Below are 22,876 nucleotides of genomic sequence, written 5' to 3' on the forward strand. Positions count from 1 at the left end.
TAAATACTTCTCCGTGCCTCTGATGTGAAGCACTGTGTTGTACCTTTGTTTACATATGGACATCATTTCTATTATTGTTAACAGCATCTCTATCAGTAATTCAATATTTGTCGTCATCTTCTTTTCTTTTTGCTTTTCTATCAATCTATGTTTTCCTTTTTTCTTTGCGTGTTTACGGCCCGCCACATCTCAGTTTTCTTTAACAAAAAATGAAAAAATCCAATAGAAAACTGATCACAAAAATCTAATAAATATGTAAGTTACAATGAGATGCAGATAAAGTTTTGCAAACAATGTATGTGACAAAATTATCTCCACCTAAAGGTCCACTCCCAACTGCATGTCATGGTCTCACACTGAAGTCACGTGATGACAACTAATCCACCCACTAATGAAACCTGTCAAACGTGGTTGAAAGCTTTGTAACAGCTAGTTCAGAGGTCAGCTCTGTGTCCACACATGCTTTAGAATAGGTTTCACATGTACAGTGCCTTGCAGAAGTATTTATACCCCTTGAACTTTTCCACATTTTGTCACGTTACAACCTCAAACTTTAGTATTTTATTGAGATTTTATGTGATAGACCAGCACAAAGTAGCACATCATTGTGAAGTGGAAGGAACATGATACACGGTGTTCTGATAATAACAATCTGTAAAGTGTAGTGTGCATATGTATTCAGCCCCCTGAGTCAACACTTTGTTGAACCTTTCACTGCAGTTACAGCTGCAGGTCTTTTGTGGTTTCTCTCTACCAGCTCTGTACATCTACAGACAAACAGCTCCAGTCCAGTGGAGAGAGTCTGAACAGCAGTTTTCAAGTCTTGTGACAGATTCTCAGTTGGATTTCCTCCAGGATTGTCCTGTATTTAGCTCCATCCATCTTCCATCAACTCTGAGCAACTTCCCTGTCCCTGCTAAGGAAAAGCATCCCCACAGCATGATGCTGCCACCACCATTCGGCCAAAATGTTAAATTTTGGTCTTTGATTTGTAAAACAACTTGAATACCATGTATCATTTTCCTTCCACTTCACAATTATGTAACATGACAAATGTGGAAAAGTTCAAGGAGTATGAATACTTCTGCAAGGCGCTGTATCTCCATTGACCAACTGGGATCAGATCTCACTTCTGTACTTTATGTGCAAATAAACATGGAAGTGTTGTTGCCTTTTGTCTATGAGCTTGAGAGAGAGTGTGAATGGGACAGGGAGAGAGAGAGCGACTGGGTGGAGTTCCCATTAAAAACTGGAATGATGGGTTGTTTCTGAAAAGTAGGTGAGGATCCACCTGAAGTTTTGTCATTAAAAGACTCTTGGGCATGTTGCCTTCAGTACAGCTGAAGTCTACTGCTCTGAGCTCTGATCTGTCCATCTCCCTTTTTTTGATTTTTCTGACTCTAGAATTTTGAGAGTGTAGGAAATTACATGTTGTTGAGGAGGTCCAGAATTAAACTCCTCACCAATAAAACCACCTCTGAATGTGATCTGAGATCCTGGATCCTTGTGAGTGGACCACTCAATGTGTGATTTTTTTTTCTCTAATGACCTAAACTGTTGGCTGAATAAATGAAAAGTTGTCTCACCAGTGAACGCTGGTCAGAGTCATTATCCACCAGCTCTGCTACCCAGGACGGGGCTGTGACTCTGGGAGCTGCATGTGGCAGAACACCTGCAAGAACAACACATCAAATAAAATAAAAAACAAATGTCGTTGGAATGCCTCCTGCCTGATGTCAGCCAGATGTCAGTCAATCAGAGGTTCTATGCCTCCTTCACTTAGACCAGTTTCAGGTAACACCCTGTGTATCCAGAGTCTGATAACATATTAACCATTTCTGTGAAAATTTGTCAAAAATGCTCAGTCAGGTTTAGAGTTATGGCTAAAAAGTGTTTTGTTACTGTGACCGTGACATTTAACCACCAATATCTAATCGTTTTTTTGGTCGACACATTAGCAGCCTAACTGACTAAAAGTGATAAAAACACAGACCAGCACTAAAACTTTGACTTGAAAACACAATTCAAATCAACAAAAGGAGCCATTCTCATTTGTCCAGGGTTTGTGTTGCAAATGCTAAACACAATGCAACATTCTTGTATGTCTGGTTGTGAGTATTTCCAACATGCGTGTGTGTCTAAGATGAAGATGCTTTCTAAATTAGTTTAGTTTTTTAAAATAATCTACAAAGAACTTTAATTTTGTGTTGATTTTGGCGATGCCTGTGGACAAAAGTGTTTTGCCGGAATGAAGTCTGCGTTTTTCCGTGGGTACCACCGGGCCTAAATATTCTAGGGGAAACACTGGTACAGCTTGACCTGTACAACAGGTCAAGCTGAAATGGAAAACTCATTTTTTACCATTTTATAAAACATCCCTGGTTATATTGTGTACCGACTGAACAAAATGTGCCTACAAAATACAAAAATAATTTTGTCATAGCCTAATGCTTTTCTATGCTTCTGGAGCAAGTTGCTCCAAAAGCACTGAGGCAACCTACACAGAGTGATGGTTTTTATTGCCAGCTATAGATAGAGTGTGTTCACTGTGTGCCCACCTATAATAGCACATAGTACTATCTTGACAATACTCACTTAAAGGGATAGTTCAACATTTTGGCCCATTGCCATAATCCCTATAATCATAGCAGTAGGTTCGTTACCTTTAATTGTTGGTGCAAGCTATTTTTGGAATGGCAGAGCAGAGCCGCGAGCTGCTCAGAGCTACTTTCTTCGTAATTAATTACTTTTATCATGAAGTAACTCAGTTACTTTTTGGTGAAGGTAACTAGTAACCATAACTAATTACTAACATGCCCAACACTGTGTAGGTCATACAGAGACATCAGCAGAAACCAGAGACTTTTGCATATCCAGTTAAAAGTTCTTTGTAGTTGCTTTAAATAGGAACTATGCAAGTCTGGTCGCTTTTCCACTGTGTTGCTAACCCTCCTCCTGGCCATGCGCATTTGTTTACAACGAAGCCAGCGAGAAGTCAGTAGTACATGGAGCGGTGGATGACGTTGTATAAAACATACAATGTTACAACGTGTCTATCTGTGTAGTCTTAACTGTCATAAACAAAAGCTTGACGAGAGCTGGGACACCGGGGCGGTGGCCAGGTACTACACTGATGTTACAAGGTTTTCAGCCATGAGACTCAAGGTGGAAGACAGAGAGCCTCCATTCTCACTGTAACAAGTCACAAGTCATGTAGTTAACCATCACAATTAGTCCAGAGCTTTTTAGTTAAGGTAAAAATGTAGCATAGCCACGGGAAAAATCCTGCTTAGTTCCTCTTTAAGTTGCAGTGCATTGAGCTGAGGACCACTACAGGATTCACTGGGGCCACTGTGTGATGAAAACCGTGCACGCACAATGTATGGTCTCACATTTTTGAAAAATAAATTTAAATTCTCTCACTGGCCAAAAGTTCTGCTTCTGAGTCACAAATAAGATACAGTATATAGTAATGTAGTGGAGTGAGCAGAAAAATATTTATCTATGAAATGTTGTGGACTAAAAGTCACAAGTTTCCAAAGGAAATCATACCAACAAAAGTACAGTACAGTGTAGTAACATGGAGGATCAGGCAGTGTGAGCCATGAAGGGAACAGTTACCATGGCTGTCATGCAGCTTTGACTGCGGGGGCAATGGCCCCTTGCTGTAGTCACAGCCCTGGATCCAGTCCTCCACGCTGGGTCCGTACACCGGGTCAGGCACGCTGTTCATTCTGGAGCGCTGCGTGTCAGCTTTGTCGCTGGTGAACCTGCGTGGGTGGAGGAGCGCTGACGACGGCTCGGCCCACTCTGGTCCTGCTGCTCTGTGTGCAGACTGACAGATAAGGAGAGAGAGAGGGGGGGGGCAGTGAGGATCTGTCACTACACACACTCACACAGACAGCACAGTCCTGAGAGTAAAAAACTCAAATGTGAATGACAGTCACCTTAAAACTTCTTTCAGAGAATATGTCGTCAAGTGGTTGTAGTCCTCTTCTGCGTCATGTGAGGAGGAGAAATGAATGAAATGATGCAGATTTAGGATGTTTTCACCCATAAACTATAAAGAAATGTGCCATCAGTGTAAACCTGTAACTCCTGGGTGTCCTGGTGTGGTGAGGGTGTTGGTGGTTGAGGCGGGGGTTGATGTGGCTGCTGCTGAGCCCAGCGCAGGCTCTATGTTGTGGACCTGAGGAGGAGCAGTGTGGCTGAGAGGACCCAGACCTGGACATGAGGCCTGGACCAGGAATCAAGAGACGGGAACCGTTTAAATGATGCAAAGTACATGTAGTTACATGCAGGTACATTTTCTTTTTTTGTTGTTTCAATGGCTGAAAAAACAGAAACATTGTTAACAGGGGTTGTACAACAGGTCAAGCTGAAATGGAAAACCATTTTATAAAACATCCCTGGTTATACTGTGTACCAGGCCCAGACTGGCCATCGGGAGAACCGGGAGGTTTCCCGGAGCGCCGGCCTATGATTGGCCTGCTGTCCTGCGTCTCTCTCTCTCTCTCTCTCCCCCCCCCCCCTTTTTTTTCTTAAGTCTGCCGGTCAGCCGGCGCCGCGGCCATCTGACTTTTTATTAAGTCAGAGAGGCAGGCCTGGCCAATCAGAGGCCACCCAGGCCAGTAGCATGTGAGAAGGACACTCGTAAACCGTGTAATAAGCAGGATAATGTATAGTTGGTCGGTTGTTATGGAGAAATAAACCCCTTCAGGTTCCGAACTATACATTATCCTTTACTTTGCGGGCTCTCGCAGTAAAGGCAGAGACGGTCACTTCCGGATCACGGTCATTTCCGGCTCACTGAACTTGCTTCAGATCAAAATTGCATGAAACATGAAACGAGAAACGCTCGTTATCCGTTTTTTTCCATTATTCATTTGAGCATAAAATCGAAAACTGAAAAAACGAGTCGTTATCCGTTTTTGGTTTTAGTTTTGGAAACGAATACTGAGAAAAAGAGTTGTTTTTTCGTTTTCTTATTTTTGGTTTTATTTTGAAAAACTAATGAACGAATGATACACGGATTCAAAAGCACTGAGGCAACCAGAGTGATGGTTTTTATTGCCAGCTATAGGTAGAGGGTGTTCACTCTGTGCCCACCTATAGGACGAATCTCCTTGTTGTTTACAACTACTTCCGGGTAGAAAACCAGCATTCAAACAATAGTGACGGACGAGAGTTTCGCTATATATATATCAAATTTTTCATGTTACTATATCGCCGTTTAGACTAATCTGATGTTTGTAAAGTCTATAAAACCAATGATTGGACAAACATTACTATTTACGTGTGCACATTTTTGTAATTAGTCATGGTTATCAGAGATTAGCTGGGGTAACGGTTAGCTACCTGTTTAACTTTAATAACTCAGTGACTCAATAAACGGTCCATGAAAAAATATTTTCTCCAGCGGATATCTGAGTTACAACATGACTGAGCTAACTGGAGTAGTTTCATGTCGTGTCCCACAACGGGAGGGTTTTAACAGCTGACGTCCTGGTGTTAGCTTAGCTACCGCCGTCATCTTAGCTACCGCCGTCATCTTAGCTACCGCCGTCAGCTTAGCTACCGCCGTTAGCTGTCCCTGTCAGTTGCAGCCACTGATGCTTTCTGGACACCGTGATTCCCCCAAACTGAATAAATACAACACATAGCAACACAAAACACACACACAGACATAGTAATGTTTCTTCAATAATTTCAGATTTGTCTAAACGGTGATAGGGCGTGAAAAATATGATATATAGCTAAACTCTCGTTCGTTACTATTGATCTCATTCAAATTATGTGCTGGTTTTCTACCCGGAAGTAGAATGTAAACAACAAGGCGATTCGGTCTATAATAGCACATAGTACTATCTTGAAAATACTCACTTAAAGGGATAGTTCAACATACACACCACAGAGAAGCGCGCATGCATAACAGCAGCGCGCGTGGTGAACGCGAATACGGCACGGCGCACCGAACCCCCCGCCCCCGCCAACAGGACAGACACCACCTTAACTAACACATTTTCTGGGGGAAACACTGCACATTCACCACGCTATGAGATAATAACGGAACGTTACAAGACAGAGTTGTTTTAGAGGTAAATTCATGCAAAACCACTGATGCACATTCCTGTCGGGGGCAATTTTTCAGCAAGCAGTCTCTGCCTTTACCTCGAAAACAACTCTGTCTTGTAACGTTCTGTTATTATCTCATAGCGTGGTGAATGTGCAGGTCACAACTTGTCCACCAGAGGGTTTTGGAGTTGTTGGATTGTGTATTTGATGAGGGAAACCCAGAAATCCCATTAGCCTCCATAGCGTAGCTCTGAGCAGCTCACGGCTCTGCTCCGCCGTTCTAAAAATAGCTTACACCGACAATTAAAGGTAACGAACCTACTGCTATGACTATAGGGATTATGGCAATAGGCCAATTTGCCAAAATGTTGAACTATCCCTTTAAAACAACAGTGCCATGACTTAAGACCAAACCTATTGCTAGTCACCATGCCAACAGTGCCCCTGACCACACCCTATTTAAAGAGGAACACACCCATGGGTGCGCAGATAAGCATCAAGTGTATTTGCTATTGAAACGACAAGAGTGCTGGATCAGAACATAACAACTGTGTCTTATTCAGACATGGCTTTTCACCTGGTACAAGAAAGAGCTTCAACTTACCCAAGGAAGCAACTAATTAATACTATATATCAACTATCACTCTCATCTATTAGTTATTAATTCTATCAATCCATGCATGTTGGGACCACAGGCAAGGCATGATAAGGTGTTGGTTGAACTGCTCCAAACTCAAGTTTATGTAGCCTACTAAATATTTTAAATGCACCTGTATGTGGATCATAATATAATATAAAAATACAATATATGTAATAATAATAATAATAATAATAATAATAATAATAATATAATATTAGAAAATATAAAACAAAATTTGTTGTGGAAAACATTTGACTACTTATCTTTTTAAACCACCCAAACTTATACATGATGTGATTAAAGTTGTGGATGAAGGCAAAGGTGTAAGTGATGTGGATACAAGTAAAAGACAGTAAATATGTGGGTGATGCATTTACAGACCATGGATGAAGGCAGAGGTGTGGGTGACAGGCATCGAGCCGTCGTTGGGGATACACAGCAGCTCGTCCGTTGTCATGGAGAGTCTGTCTCGGTTGCCAGCATGACGGAGGGAGCTGACTGGGAGGTCCAGGAAGTCTAGCTCCCTTTCAGTCAAGCTCTCCATGAGGACTATCAATAGATATAAAAAATAAGGTTAAACAAACACCAACTGATGCAGACGGACCCTAAGGAAACTGTTTGATGGTATTAATATGTGCATATAACACAAAGCCCAGAAATAATTAAAGAAAAAATCCTGAATTAATAAATCAAAACATAAAACTGCAGAAATTTCTTTAACCCCATGCAGCACTACAACAGACCCCTACCAGACACATCAGAAAGAAAATAATTTGGACCTGAGTGGACCAGTTAAGATCTGTGTGATGCTCTTCAGTGACAGAGACTCCATGGCGACCTACCATCTCTGTTTCTGAGTGTGCTCGCTCTGTGTCTTCTTGGCGTGGAGGGGAGGCCATGCTGCAGGACCGGTCTCACTGTCGACGACAAGCTGTTCAGATTACTCCTGTCAAAGTCTGCGATGTACGCATCCAATGCTGCCGAGGCTGAGTCATATTCCTGCAAAATACACCATTCACTTTCAATTTCACGAATGAACATTAAAGGACAATTCCGGGAAAATTCAACCTGGGGCTCTAGTTTCCTAATATTTTAGCTCTAAAAGAAGGATTCTGAAGATTTTCTTTTAATTGCTCCTGTTTTGCAGTAGTTGTGTCTGTCCCCGCATCGCCACAGCAGCAATGAATGGGAGCAGACCGATCTTACGCTGTTTAGGCTGTTTACACCCCTTAAAACTGCAGTTTTTTTCCACAGAGTCAGATGGCTATTTAAAGCAAGCGGACATGTTTGTAAATGGAGCTGTAATACAAAGTCTTGTGTGAGAGTCAAGTTGATAGCTAACTATGTTTACAGGTCGTCTGACACTCCCGTTTGTTTTATCAACAAAGGAATATCAACTCAAGAGCCACAACGTCTTTGTAGTGGGAACAGTGATTCTGGATATTGTTTGTGTGTCAACTTGACTCTCGCGCAAGATTTCGCAAGACTTTGTATTACAGTTCTGTTTACAAACATGTTGGCTTTCTTGAAGTAAACAATCCCCTCGGCGTATGTTTGACGCCATCTGACGCTGTCTGTGGAAAAAAAGTGGTTTTGTGGGATGTAAACAGCCTAAACAGCGTAAGATAGGTCCGCTCCCATTCATAACTGCCATGGCGATGCGGGGACAGACAGAATTACTGTATAACAGGAGCAATTAAAAAGAAAATCTTCAGATTCATTATTTTAGCGCTAAAAACATTAGGAAGGCCCGTAAGGATTTATTTTAAGCAAATCTGCACCACCAAAATCGTGGATGGCATATTCAGAGAGTGAACCTTGTCTTTGTATCTGAAGGTGGTGTTAAGATCCGGTGGGCGCAGGCTGCTCCTCAGATGACCTGAGCTGGACAGCAGGGTGGTCACCGTGGACTCTGGAGACAGAAAATCACAGACCGGGCCACCATACTCCATGCTGAGGAAGACAACAACAACAACAGTCAGAACACTGTAAAGTTACACAGACTGTTTAGATCTGTGTTTTCTCAGGCAGCATAACTAACACAAGCTAAGTGACAATAAGGATTGTTTTCTTGGTCATAGTTGAACTTGTGACCTATCATGGCAGGGCTCTCTAAAACATGGCTCACGATAGGCTGAGAGTAGCTAGCCTTGTCCCACTTTAGAGAATATAGTCTCCATCTCCATCAGTGGTTTGTAATATAGTCCGTACAGTACAAACCATGGATGGAAGTACAGACTTAAAGGTCCACTGTGTAAATTCTTCTTTCCTTCCGCCTTGTTCTTCGTTGGTTTATTTATGGACGCGAAACGTGCTCTCTGGCTGGCTGAATTTTCCGTTCAGGCTGCCATACAAACAGGGCGGCGCAAGATGGTGAAACTCTCTTAAGGAAGACCTTTTGCTATGAAAATCAAACGATTATACACTTATGCAAATATATTCATGGGTAATATATTCAGATTTTGCCAATAAACCTTGTTAATTATTACACACTGGACCTTTAAAGCAACACAAATACACTCAGTAAATCTGCTCCCAGTGAAGACAAACACACCGACACCCTCCTCCTCATCACCTGTCTGTTGAGTTGCTGTCATGGATGTATTATATTGGTTGCTGTAGGCAACATGTAGAGAGCCAAAGACGGGACGTATGTTGCCATGGATACAGTTACAGCGTCAACTCGAGTCCCTATATTTTTGCCCATACTTGTGTGCACTTTAAAAATGATTTGTATTGAATGATCTACTTTTACTGGTGTTATCATGTCTGTGTGTTCATGTCGGGCTGAATCACGTTTTAAAAACGTATTGTAAGACACATGAAGCTCCCTCTCTTATGGGCAAAGTAGCCTACCGCTCAGTGGGGAAAAAGTTAGAAACTTTCAGCCATAACTTTTGAACAACAGCTAGGCCTACCACTTGTGTGATATTTGTGAGCAGGTTTAGTGAGTCTGAACGACAGCGACAAGTGAACAACATTGAAGCCTCGTCTCCAAATCAGTGTCGCGCTGAAGTGGTGTGACGGTTACAAAGCGAAGCCAGCTAACAACAGGAGTTAAGTAAAGTTGGAAAGATATTCACAGATTCGGACTTCCGGGATCAATAACTTTGAGACGAAACGTTGTTCAAACACAAATGATGACTCTTTCACATCATAATCCTACAGACTACTACCTACAAGAATCAAAAACCGATTTTTTTACGAAAACGAGCCGTTCTCCGAGCTGGATGGAAAACATTTATCTCTATGCGCAGCCGGTAGCCGGGCGAGTGCGCAGGGACCGTCTGCAAATTGCAATACAAGAGCAAGACGCTCCGAACAAAAATCAATAGCTCCACTGTTATACAGTACAGCGACTCCAAAATCACCACACACACCAAGGGACTCCTCATGGTCATACTACAACAGCTGTTTTGGAGAAATGTGCCTTTTAATAATTTTGGTGATTTTTTTATTGGAATTAATCATTAAAAATCTCCAATATTGATCAATAGCTCCACTGTTATACAGTACAGCGACTCCAAAATCACCACACACACCAAGGGACTCCTCATGGTCATACTACAACAGCTGTTTTGGAGAAATGTGCCTTTTAATAATTTTGGTGATTTTTTTATTGGAATTAATCATTAAAAATCTCCAATATTGATCAATAGCTCCACTGTTATACAGTACAGCGACTCCAAAATCACCACACACACCAAGGGACTCCTCATGGTCATACTACAACAGCTGTTTTGGAGAAATGTGCCTTTTAATAATTTTGGTGATTTTTTTATTGGAATTAATCATTAAAAATCTCCAATATTGATCAATAGTTCCACTGTTATACAGTACAGCGACTCCAAAATCACCACACACACCAAGGGACTCCTCATGGTCATACTACAACAGCTGTTTTGGAGAAATGTGCCTTTTAATAATTTTGGTGATTTTTTTATTGGAATTAATCATTAAAAATCTCCAATATTGATCAATAGCTCCACTGTTATACAGTACAGCGACTCCAAAATCACCACACACACCAAGGGACTCCTCATGGTCATACTACAACAGCTGTTTTGGAGAAATGTGCCTTTTAATAATTTTGGTGATTTTTTTATTGGAATTAATCATTAAAAATCTCCAATATTGATCAATAGCTCCACTGTTATACAGTACAGCGACTCCAAAATCACCACACACACCAAGGGACTCCTCATGGTCATACTACAACAGCTGTTTTGGAGAAATGTGCCTTTTAATAATTTTGGTGATTTTTTAATTGGAATTAATCATTTAAAATCTCCAATATTAATCAATAGCTCCACTGTTATACAGTACAGAGACTCCAAAATCACCACACACACCAAGGGACTCCTCGTGGTCATACTACAACAGCTGTTTTGGAGAAATGTGCCTTTTAATAATTTTGGTGATTTTTTAATTGGAATTAATCATTTAAAATCTCCAATATTAATCAATAGCTCCACTGTTATACAGTACAGAGACTCCAAAATCACCACACACACCAAGGGACTCCTCATGGTCATACTACAACAGCTGTTTTGGAAAAATGTGCCTTTTTGTAATTTTGGTGATTTTTTAAATTGGAATTATTCATTAAAAATCTCCAATATTAATCAATAGCTCCACTGTTATACAGTACAGAGACTCCAAAATCACCACACACACCAAGGGACTCCTCATGGTCATACTACAACAGCTGTTTTGGAGAAATGTGCCTTTTAATAATTTTGGTGATTTTCTTATTGGAATTAATCATTAAAAACCTCCAATATTAATCAATAGCTCCACTGTTATACAGTACAGCGACTCCAAAATCACCACACACACCAAGGGACTCCTCGTGGTCATACTACAACAGCTGTTTTGGAGAAATGTGCCTTTTAATAATTTTGGTGATTTTTGTATTGGAATTAATCATTAAAAACCTCCAATATTAATCAATAGCTCCACTGTTATACAGTACAGAGACTCCAAAATCACCACACACACCAAGAGACTCCTCATGGTCATACTACAACAGCTGTTTTGGAGAAATGTGCCTTTTTGTAATTTTGGTGATTTTTTAAATTGGAATTATTCATTAAAAACCTCCAATATTAATCAATAGCTCCACTGTTATACAGTACAGAGACTCCAAAATCACCACACACACCAATGGACTCCTCATGGTCATACTACAACAGCTGTTTTGGAGAAATGTGCCTTTTAATAATTTTGGTGATTTTTTTATTGGAATTATTCATTAAAAACCTCCAATATTAATCAATAGCTCCACTGTTATACAGTACAGCGACTCCAAAATCACCACACACACCAAGGGACTCCTCATGGTCATACTACAACAGCTGTTTTGGAAAAATGTGCCTTTTTGTAATTTTGGTGATTTTTTAAATTGGAATTATTCATTAAAAATCTCCAATATTAATCAATAGCTCCACTGTTATACAGTACAGAGACTCCAAAATCACCACACACACCGAGGGACTCTTCGTGGTCATACTACAACAGCTGTTTTGGAGAAATGTGCCTTTTTGTTATTTTGGTGATTTTTTTTATTGGAATTAATCATTAATATCTTGCAATATTGATCAATAGCTCCACTGTTATAGGGTGGAGTATTAAACATTAATGTCTTTTTATTTTATTTTTCACTTATTTTCATTAAATCTGGCCTGGCTCTGGTTTGGGTCTGAGAATTTAACCGGGTGAGCTAGTTCCACCAGGGCCAAATCAAAGGTATTTTGGAGCAGTTGCACGTTTTCAGGTTCACTGCTCTGAAGTCATGTGATCATTTCCTAGCCAATCATCCGAAAGCTTCAATTAAGCTCCATTTTGGAAAGACCAAGGCTATAATTTTACTGCAGTATTTACAAGAGCAGAACAGAAGAAAGAAAATAAAAGAAAGAAGTAAATTTGTCCCTTTCCAAGGATATGTGTAAGTCATTATTATCTTTTTTTCCACCAGCGCCAAATCAAAGGTATTTTGGAGCAGTTGCACATTTTCAGGTTCACTGCTCTGAAGTCATGTGATCATTTCCTAGCCAATCATCCGAAAGCTTCAATTAAGCTCCATTTTGGAAAGACCAGGCTTTTTACTGCAGTATTTACAAGAGCAGAACAGAAGAAAGAAAATAAAAGAAAGAAGTAAATTTGTCCCTTTCCAAGGATATGTGTAAGTCATTATTATCTTTTTTTTGCCATTTCATTGTTGTTTTTTTTGCTTTCATGTTCTGACCCAGAAATATTCAAGTTAAGGAGACCAAATTCATATGCTCCCACAAATAACATTATACTTAGCTTAATATTACGCAGATCCGTCCACCATTAAGTATTGCATTTGGCGGCAACCGGCAGCAGTAGTGGTAAAGCTAAGCAGCTAAATGCTGTTTTAATTCTCGCTGCAGTGCTGTTATTACGTTACTTTTTAAAGTTTTAATATTTTTTCATGTGAGAAAGTCACAGTGAAGATCCCCAGTCTGTGGTCAGTTTATCCAGATACCGCCTGTTGAGGTATTAGTAGGCTATAAACGGAAGCAGATTTTAACATAACAGATTACATAACAAATTTAGGAAAAATTGTTGCATAAGTCATGATAATCGCCCACCAGTGAATCAAATTGTTAGATTATGCTTATTTACAGTAAATGGACAACTTCAGTTTCATGAGTTTTTTTTTTTTTTTTTTTTTTTTTAACTTTCTCTCTCTTGATATATAAAAGTTTTGCCTCTCCCTCTTTTCCAAAAGGTCTTTTAATTTAAAGAAATGGGAAGAGTGAAAAAGGGAAGCAAAGCCCAGAGAAAAAACTTGTGGGGAAGTTCAGGAGGACTGCAAGCTCTGGTGGCAACCCTGAAGAGTGTGAATATTGAAAATAGAGACACCAGCTATTCTTCAGCCATTTGGTCAGAAGTTTCTCTTAAATTATTTGGAAAAGATGAAAGTAAAAACCGACATTGGTTGTGGGTCATATGGACAAATAATAGAAAAGGGGTGAGGGATTTTTTTGAAAAAGAAAGTGAGTCAAATGTGACAGAAGAAAACCAAATAGAACAAGTAGAGGGTGTGCAAGAGGGTGAGCAGGAAGGAAATGATGAAGAGACAGAGGAAGAAAACCTGAAGGAACAGGTAGAGGATAGACAAGAGGGTGAGCAGGAAGGAAATGATGAAGAGACAGAGGAAGAAAACCTGAAGGAACAGGTAGAGGATAGACAAGAGGGTGAGCAGGAAGGAAATGATGAAGAGACAGAGGAAGAAAACCTGAAGGAACAGGTAGAGGATAGACAAGAGGGTGAGCAGGAAGGAAATGATGAAGAGACAGAGGAAGAAAACCTGAAGGAACAGGTAGAGGATGGACAAGAGGGTGAGCAGGAAGGAAATGATGAAGAGACAGAGGAAGAAAACCTGAAGGAACAGGTAGAGGATAGACAAGAGGGTGAGCAGGAAGGAAATGAGGAAGAGACAGAGGAAGAAAACCTGAAGGAACAGGTAGAGGATGGACAAGAGGGTGAGCAGGAAGGAAATGATGAAGAGACAGAGGAAGAAAACCTGAAGGAACAGGTAGAGGATAGACAAGAGGGTGAGCAGGAAGGAAATGAGGAAGAGACAGAGGAAGAAAACCTGAAGGAACAGGTAGAGGATGGACAAGAGGGTGAGCAGGAAGGAAATGATGAAGAGACAGAGGAAGAAAAGAAAAAAAAACAATGGAGAAAGATACCAGTGGTATCAAAGAAATTTGTCATGACTGTTAATTCGAAAAAATGGAGAAGTATTGCCCCCAAGCCCGGTTCAGCAAAATTAAGGCAACCATGGACAACGGTGTTGTACGAAAGTTTCAGGAAAATAAATCCATGCTGTACTCTTTCTTTTAAAAGCCAACATGTAAAAAAATACAACAGCCGAAAAGTTAACTGTCCATATTTAAATATAAGCGCGATCTGCACATTCCCATCCTGCAGCACAAAATACCACTTTACAAAGAAAAAGAAACCATTTGGAGACAATCTTGTAAAAATATCTGTCAAACAGAAAGGCAAAATAACACACAAAACTGGGGAAACTAAATTCCGACCAGCCACAAAAACAAAACGGGGGAAAATCGCCAGAGCTCTCCGTAAAGGTGTGAGCAAAGTGTATTACAGAAAACTTAAGAAGACACCACAAAGAGAACTAATCTCGGGAAACATGACACGGTGTCTGAACAAAAATGTTCTGAAAGTCATCAAGTCAGAGGTCAAAAAACGGAAAAGAATACATGAGGATGTATATATGGAGATGTATTTAACGAAAAACATAATCAAGGAATGTGACTCATCATTTCATCAGATGCCTGGTTATGTACAGCATTTCCAAGTGGAGCCATTTGGTTTGCACATGTATACTGAAACAGGGGTCAGTATACTCATCCAACATCTGAGAAAAAAGACCCCTGTGACATTATACTTAGATGCTACAGGAAATGTTGTATCAAAAGTACCTGGCCAGAACAAAAGAGTGTTGTATTATACACTGACACTTCCTGGAGGTGCTCAAAGTTTACCTCCCCTTCCTGTGTGCGAAATGGTGACCAATGAGCACTCAGTTCCACCAATAACCTTCTGGCTCATGCAGTTTTTAAGGAAACTGTCACAATATACAAAACTCAAAATACATCAGATAGAAACTGATTACAGTTGGGCACTGATTCAAAGTGTTCTTCTGGCTTTCAATAAGGAGAGCATCCACAACTACCTGGACAAGGCATTTGACATCTGTTCCAAAAAGAAGACATGGAAAGATATCAAAATGTTCACTGTGCTGCACATGTGCGCTGCACATGTAATAAAGGCTGTTGCTCAGTCAGTAGCACGAACAACTCAAGACAAGGGTTTGAGACAGTTTGCAATATTTGCATTTGCAAGATTGCAAAACAGCACATCCTTAACCACAGCCCTTACAATCTTCCACTCTCTGTGTACAGTTTTCACTGCGAAATACAGTACAGAGAGAGTCCAGAGTCATCTTAAAGTTGTACAGGACTTGATAAAGGAATGCAAAATGCCAGACCAAACTGTCAAACTTGAGGACTGCCCCTTACTTAATGAAGAAGACGAGGAGGAAAGGAAAAATGCCCACACAATTGTCGGGGGATCACCTTTCACAAGTGCATTTAAGAAGGTCCTCGAGGAGGTTCAGGATCTTGAAAAAAATGAAGCCGATGCCTCACCCTCACACACACCTGAAGAGGAAAATGCCTACTTCTGCCCAGGTATCATTAACCTGCTCTTCGAAAATTATCTGGGAATTTTCCCGCTCTGGAGCGGCCTGCTTTTGGGGAACCTGCAGAGATATGCTGTCGACAAAGAAGATCTCACCTTTGGGCCCCACAAATCGCGTGACACCAACTGCTACGTGGAGAGGTGGTTTGGGATTGTAAAACACTCAATCCTACGAAAGAAGAGGCGACTTAGGCCGGGGACCTTTGTCAGAAAATTGTACAGCTCTCTGCAGGGGAGATACAAAGAACACATCATTTCTCATAACTTCACAGAAAACGTATTACTGAAACCAGTGAAAACCAGTGATATCTCTCAGTCCGAAGAAGGTTGGGCAAAGAAAAATGGAGCAAAGCCCAAGGGAGCAACCTCAAAGTTTTACTCTGCTCCAACTAAGGTCCCAGTGCCGAAGAGGGGAAAAACAACTCAGAGTAAAAATGAAAGCAACAACAGCAAAGGGTCTGACCCTGTGACAGAGGTGAGATTTTTATAATTAATGTGAAAAATATAAATCATTACACAAGGTCAGCCAATTCTATGTCGGCTCTTTGCACAAGGACAAATAAATTGACAGAATATTGAAAATATTGTCTGAATTAAGTTTTCAAAAGCTATATGAATGGTTACAGTTTTGATTGTTCATGTCCTTGTAGATTGACGCCCTTTTGACAGGCCAACCAACAGAGGTTGTCGTAGCTGTCTTAAGAGATGCGCAACAGAAGGTTGATTTTAACCTCCGGCACAGCGAGTTCCTCAGTTTAAGGCCTGATGAACTCATCATAGGCGAGGCAAGTTTCTCAAAATGTTATCTTCCATTATCTGAAAATCATCAAGTTGTTGATGCATCCATCCCATCCTTGTATTTTCTTCTATGTGTTTCTCATGTGTCTTTTTTACTACTACAACAACCTGCCATGGTTATAATTTGGCATACTTACATTTTTATAATATTCATTACAGTAATATGCGTTGTCCCCAATTTAAATAAATAATAATAATGAAACACTTGATGTGAAAACGTAATGAGTTGTGCTACATTAAAATGATGTCCCAGTCCATTTTCAGTCCATAAACTGACCCAGTTACTGCAGAAAAACTTAGCTGAAGCGTAGAAAATATTTAAACACAACATTAACTGACATATACTGTAATTTCCCTTCTATTTAGGCAATAGAATGTTACTTCAGGGCCGTCCTCAACAAAGAAGATACTGCTGGGCGTCTGTTCCTGTTGAACCATTACATTGTTGGTGTAATTTTATATGGAACAAGAGAGCAGATGGCCAGGCAAGGATTGAGAAATGTAAGTACAGTACAGCTATTATGATTTGTTTTTGTATGAGGCTTTTCTATGTGAATGTATGAAAGATACCAAATTGGGCCAGCATCCTCATCGTGTTACAACATACTTAAAATGGGAACTCTCTATCAGGTGTTTCCCCCATCTACCACCGCAACTTTTGGTTCATCAAGTTGTCTGTTATGTACACCATAAGGATTGCTTTCCTATCCGGATATAAAAGAATAATTTATTCTTTGTCCTATAAAACAACATTTCAGGTCCAATTTGATGAGTATGATGGAGCCATCGGTTTTGTCAATCTCAACAATGTCCACTGGAAGTTTGTGGTGAGTATAAGCTACTCGTGCCTATAGGTTGTTTTTTTCAAAAGTTATAATCCTTAGTATAAAGATGAATAAATGAATGAATAAATTCATATAACCAAACACATACAACATTACTGTAGCTACTTAATGAAAAAATAAGTATGTGCGTAATGTGTATTTTGTGTTTCTCCTGTTGTGATTGGTGACATGTTATGGTTTAATGACATGTTTATTTTAACAGTATCTCCATGCCTCGTCGAAACAAATATTTGTTATTGATCCTCTGCAAGGGACAAAAGAGTTGGAGGACTCCAGAAAAGCTGCATACAGATTTGGGTAATATTAAATAAAACATTGGAAAATAAAAGGTAATGCCCAGACTTAGTTGAGCTGAAGAGGAAGTGTAAATGTAAACCAAACTTGTTATTTAATTTTTTTTACAGACAGTATTTCAAGATGCGACGGAACAGACTCGGAAAGGAGGACTGGGTTGACATAAAATGGAAGCCTGGCAAGATAGCCCACAACTACCAGAAAGACGGCACAAGTTGTGGGGTATTTGTCATGCAGGTGACTTTATGCAAGCGGGCATGGCTATGAAAAAAAAATGAAAGATGAAATTACACATTGTTTAATGTCTAATTCATACACAATTGTCTCACCATCCACACAGATGGCCAAGATGACAGTAATGGACTTCCCAAACCTCCCAAAGCAATTTCACATCAAGACTTCCAAAAAATCTCTTCAAAAACTTAGAAGAGAAATGGCTGAGGAAATACTGCAAGCATCTGGTATCTTTCTAGATAGGCTATTATATGAATCTGTTTAGCACTTCATATTCATTCAATAACATACCCGCAAGTACAGTGTATAAATGTGTGTGTGTGTGTGTGTGTGTGTGTGTGTGTGTGTGTGTGTGTGTGTGTGTGTGTGTGTGTGTGTGTGTGTGTGTGTGTGTGTGTGTGTGTGTGTGTGTGTGTGTGTGTGTGTGTGTGTGTGTGCGTGTGTGTGCGTGTGTGTGTGTGTGTGTTTTAGTTTCAAAGGATGACTTCTGCTCCTTCTGTGGAAGAGAGAACCAGCCCAATACTGCTGCCGATCCTATTTGGGTAAGACTGATGTTTAATTGTATTTTAATTGTGTATAAACAAAACTCTAAATTCCGGACGGTTAGGAATGATATTGCAATGATTACAATAACCCAATATTATATATGCAATTCATTGCTGCTAACACTTTGTTCACATATTTTTTTCCTATGTAGATTCAGTGTGGAACATGCAAACGATGGTTCCATACAGATTGTCTGGGGATGACTGCAGATGCAATACCCAATGAAGACACTGCATGGTATTGTGCCTTATGTAATACCTCAAACTGAAGACACTGAAGGGGTGCATCTGGTTAGCTCTTACCAGAGATAGAAAGGTTTAGGTCTGGATAGTGTAGACATCCCTGAATAGGAAGAGTCCCATTTAATGCTACATTTTAAGCCTGGTGTCAGGGAGAGTTGAGGGGACTTTTTATATTTCTGTCCATTCTTTTTTCCCTCATTTATTAACTCTCCTGTCATTTCATGCCCAGTAACCAGTCAGCCAAACAAAAAGTAAAAAAAGAGCGTATAAAACATGTCTGGTCAAAAACAAGGTTACCTGACAAAAAAAAACAACACCCCTGCCCCTCTTGTACAGAGAAGCTGTGCGGACCCCAGTGCTGTGTCATCTGAGGTCTGTGCATTAGTGAGCCATTGAATGTCTTATTGTTTCAAGCCCTTAATGAGTAGCAGTTTGACTTCATGAAAACATTTGTGGTTATTGTTGTTATTTATGATATTCCTAACAGGAAAGGAAAAAAAACTAAAAAAAGTTTCAAGCTTTTAAGTCTATATCTGAAAAAGTAGTCGCTTTCCAGCTTACTTTGAAATCAGCAACATGTCAAAAATATTAACATATTGTTAAACAAACATACAAACAAGCGGAAAAAAGAAGAAATCACCAGGAGAATGGTGTACTCTTGAGTTTTAGAGCCAGCCAAGAGACTTAATTATCTACAATTAATATATTCTATTCTATTCTATATTCTTCAATATAACTGTTATCCTACATCTTTACTTCTAATGATAAGATTTGCTTGTTGCTTGATCTGACCAAGCTCCTCTGATTTTTGATTGAACTTTCTTATCTGACATTAATCTGAGCCGTCTTTCTCGTTCTGTTAAATAAACTGTTTCCTGCAACATCCAATTAGGCTACCTGTTTCTGGTGTCATGCTTTTGGGTTTGTTCCTATATTTTTAGTCTGTTTTCTCCAAAACAGCTGTTGTAGTATGACCTTGAGGAGTCCCTTGGTGTGTGTGGTGATTTTGGAGTCGCTGTACTGTATAACAGTGGAGCTATTGATTAATATTGGAGGTTTTTAATGATTAATTCCAATACAAAAATCACCAAAATTATTAAAAGGCACATTTCTCCAAAACAGCTGTTGTAGTATGACCACGAGGAGTCCCTTGGTGTGTGTGGTGATTTTGGAGTCTCTGTACTGTATAACAGTGGAGCTATTGATTAATATTGGAGATTTTTAATGAATAATTCCAATTTAAAAAATCACCAAAATTACAAAAAGGCACATTTTTCCAAAACAGCTGTTGTAGTATGACCATGAGGAGTCCCTTGGTGTGTGTGGTGATTTTGGAGTCGCTGTACTGTATAACAGTGGAGCTATTGATCAATATTGGAGATTTTTAATGATTAATTCCAATAAAAAAATCACCAAAATTATTAAAAGGCACATTTCTCCAAAACAGCTGTTGTAGTATGACCACGAGGAGTCCCTTGGTGTGTGTGGTGATTTTGGAGTCTCTGTACTGTATAACAGTGGAGCTATTGATTAATATTGTAGGTTTTTAATGATTAATTCCAATAAAAAAATCACCAAAATTATTAAAAGGCACATTTCTCCAAAACAGCTGTTGTAGTATGACCATGAGGAGTCCCTTGGTGTGTGTGGTGATTTTGGAGTCGCTGTACTGTATAACAGTGGAGCTATTGATCAATATTGGAGATTTTTAATGATTAATTCCAATAAAAAAATCACCAAAATTATTAAAAGGCACATTTCTCCAAAACAGCTGTTGTAGTATGACCACGAGGAGTCCCTTGGTGTGTGTGGTGATTTTGGAGTCTCTGTACTGTATAACAGTGGAGCTATTGATTAATATTGTAGGTTTTTAATGATTAATTCCAATAAAAAAATCACCAAAATTATTAAAAGGCACATTTCTCCAAAACAGCTGTTGTAGTATGACCATGAGGAGTCCCTTGGTGTGTGTGGTGATTTTGGAGTCTCTGTGCTGTATAACAGTGGAGCTATTGATTAATATTGGAGGTTTTTAATGAATAATTCCAATTTAAAAAATCACCAAAATTACAAAAAGGCACATTTCTCCAAAACAGCTGTTGTAGTATGACCATGAGGAGTCTCTTGGTGTGTGTGGTGATTTTGGAGTCTCTGTACTGTATAACAGTGGAGCTATTGATTAATATTGGAGGTTTTTAATGATTAATTCCAATAAAAAAATCACCAAAATTATTAAAAGGCACATTTCTCCAAAACAGCTGTTGTAGTATGACCACGAGGAGTCCCTTGGTGTGTGTGGTGATTTTGGAGTCGCTGTACTGTATAACAGTGGAGTTATTGATTAATATTGGAGATTTTTAATGAATAATTCCAATAAAAAAATCACCAAAATTATTAAAAGGCACATTTTTCCAAAACAGCTGTTGTAGTATGACCACGAGGAGTCCCTTGGTGTGTGTGGTGATTTTGGAGTCGCTGTACTGTATAACAGTGGAGCTATTGATTTTTGTTCGGAGCGTCTTGCTCTTGTATTGCAATTTGCAGACGGTCCCTGCGCACTCGCCCGGCTACCGGCTGCGCATAGAGATAAATGTTTTCCATCCAGCTCGGAGAACGGCTCGTTTTCGTAAAAAAATCGGTTTTTGATTCTTGTAGGTAGTAGTCTGTAGGATTATGATGTGAAAGAGGCATCATTTGTGTTTGAACAACGTTTCGTCTCAAAGTTATTGATCCCGGAAGTCCGAATCTGTGAATATCTTTCCAACTTTACTTAACTAACAACAGGTCGCTCCCCCCGAACTGTCGTATTAGCTTAACAACCAAAACACAAAGCGAACAACAGTGTAACAGAGCTAACAGAGGAAGTGTGGTATTTAACGTTAACTTACAGCAGTTCAACCCTTTAGCAACATATTCCCAAAAGTTTGTAACTCACCTCTGACGTCAAAGCTCAACTTGGTAGCCCCAGGATGCTAAAAACACACGTTCATATCCAAATGCTCTGAGTCAAACAGATGTAGCTATCTACCTCAAATGAAAATAAAACGCCCACATTTTTTACTTCAAACACCCGGTGGTTTTCCTGTTCAGCTCCTCTGTAAGTTACGTTACACTGTCAGCGTCTACGCTCAAAACCGATAATTCAAAGCTCCCGGGTAAAGCTAGCACAAAGTTAGCTGGTCCAGCATCAGCTCCGCCGGAGACGCAACGCCCGAACACCGTTCAAAAAAACTGGTCTGTTCATGGTTATATCAACGAGGCTAGACCACTGTACACAACCGTCTTTGCACACACTTTACTGATTTATTCTGACTTCTAGGATGTTACAACCGCAACCAAACTGTACCAACAGACTATCCTGGAAAACTAGCGCCCCATGTGGCCCGGGGTGGTAAGTGCACGGTGCAGCAGCTGTTTACATAAAGTGTAGACACGTGTAGGGGTAGAATAAATTCATATCTTCATTGCAGACTCATGTTCCATTTTACAGAAGGTACAATACAAGACAAAAAGACACAGATTACTAAAATAACACTATAAAAAGTACAAATAATATTAAAACAAATTCATATACAGGCTTTTGTGCCAGTGCTCCCTGAGAATAAGCGTAGAGCCATGATGATACTGTTCCCTGACTCATCTAGTCAGTGTAGCTACATATGAATTCATAGACTACTAGGTTTCTTAGCACTGCCTGAAAAAAAAAAGTTGAGATTGCATTCAAATGCATTATATCTGGTACATGTGTGACCCCTTGAGAATGAAGGACTGCATTCAACTGAATCAAAGTAAAAAAATTGTGGTTCAGGTTGTTTTTATCAGTGTGAATTTACCCACAGGGTTGATTTATCTAAACTGTGGCCTGAAAAGCAGGACAGGGTCAGGGCAGAGACTATTTTCTTCTACACAACTTTATTAATCAAAATGTCACACAGTTG

General features: G+C 39.8%; 1 protein-coding gene across 2 annotated transcripts in view; it reads right to left on the reverse strand.

Moving 5' to 3' along the window:
• cUnh18orf54 (chromosome Un C18orf54 homolog) overlaps positions 1-22,876 on the reverse strand; it is a 32,610-nt gene that overhangs the window by 7,218 nt on the left and 2,516 nt on the right. Inside the window, exons 1-8 of one of the 2 annotated variants that reach the window (XM_083983780.1) lie at positions 21,874-22,261; positions 8,533-8,668; positions 7,558-7,714; positions 7,097-7,264; positions 4,090-4,237; positions 3,948-3,996; positions 3,622-3,835; positions 1,587-1,672 (exon numbers count right to left, since the gene is read on the reverse strand). In XM_083983780.1, coding sequence (XP_083839906.1) covers positions 1,587-1,672; positions 3,622-3,835; positions 3,948-3,996; positions 4,090-4,237; positions 7,097-7,264; positions 7,558-7,714; positions 8,533-8,667 — 957 coding nt within the window. In that variant the 5' untranslated portion in view covers position 8,668; positions 21,874-22,261. Of the gene's footprint in view, positions 1-1,586; positions 1,673-3,621; positions 3,836-3,947; positions 3,997-4,089; positions 4,238-7,096; positions 7,265-7,557; positions 7,715-8,532; positions 8,669-21,873; positions 22,262-22,876 lie in introns of those variants that run through there. The other variant, XM_083983781.1, reaches the window with a different exon arrangement.

This window comes from Trachurus trachurus (assembly GCF_905171665.1).
Source record: "Trachurus trachurus genome assembly, chromosome: 12".
In the NCBI taxonomy this organism is placed as follows: Eukaryota; Metazoa; Chordata; class Actinopteri; order Carangiformes; family Carangidae; genus Trachurus; species Trachurus trachurus.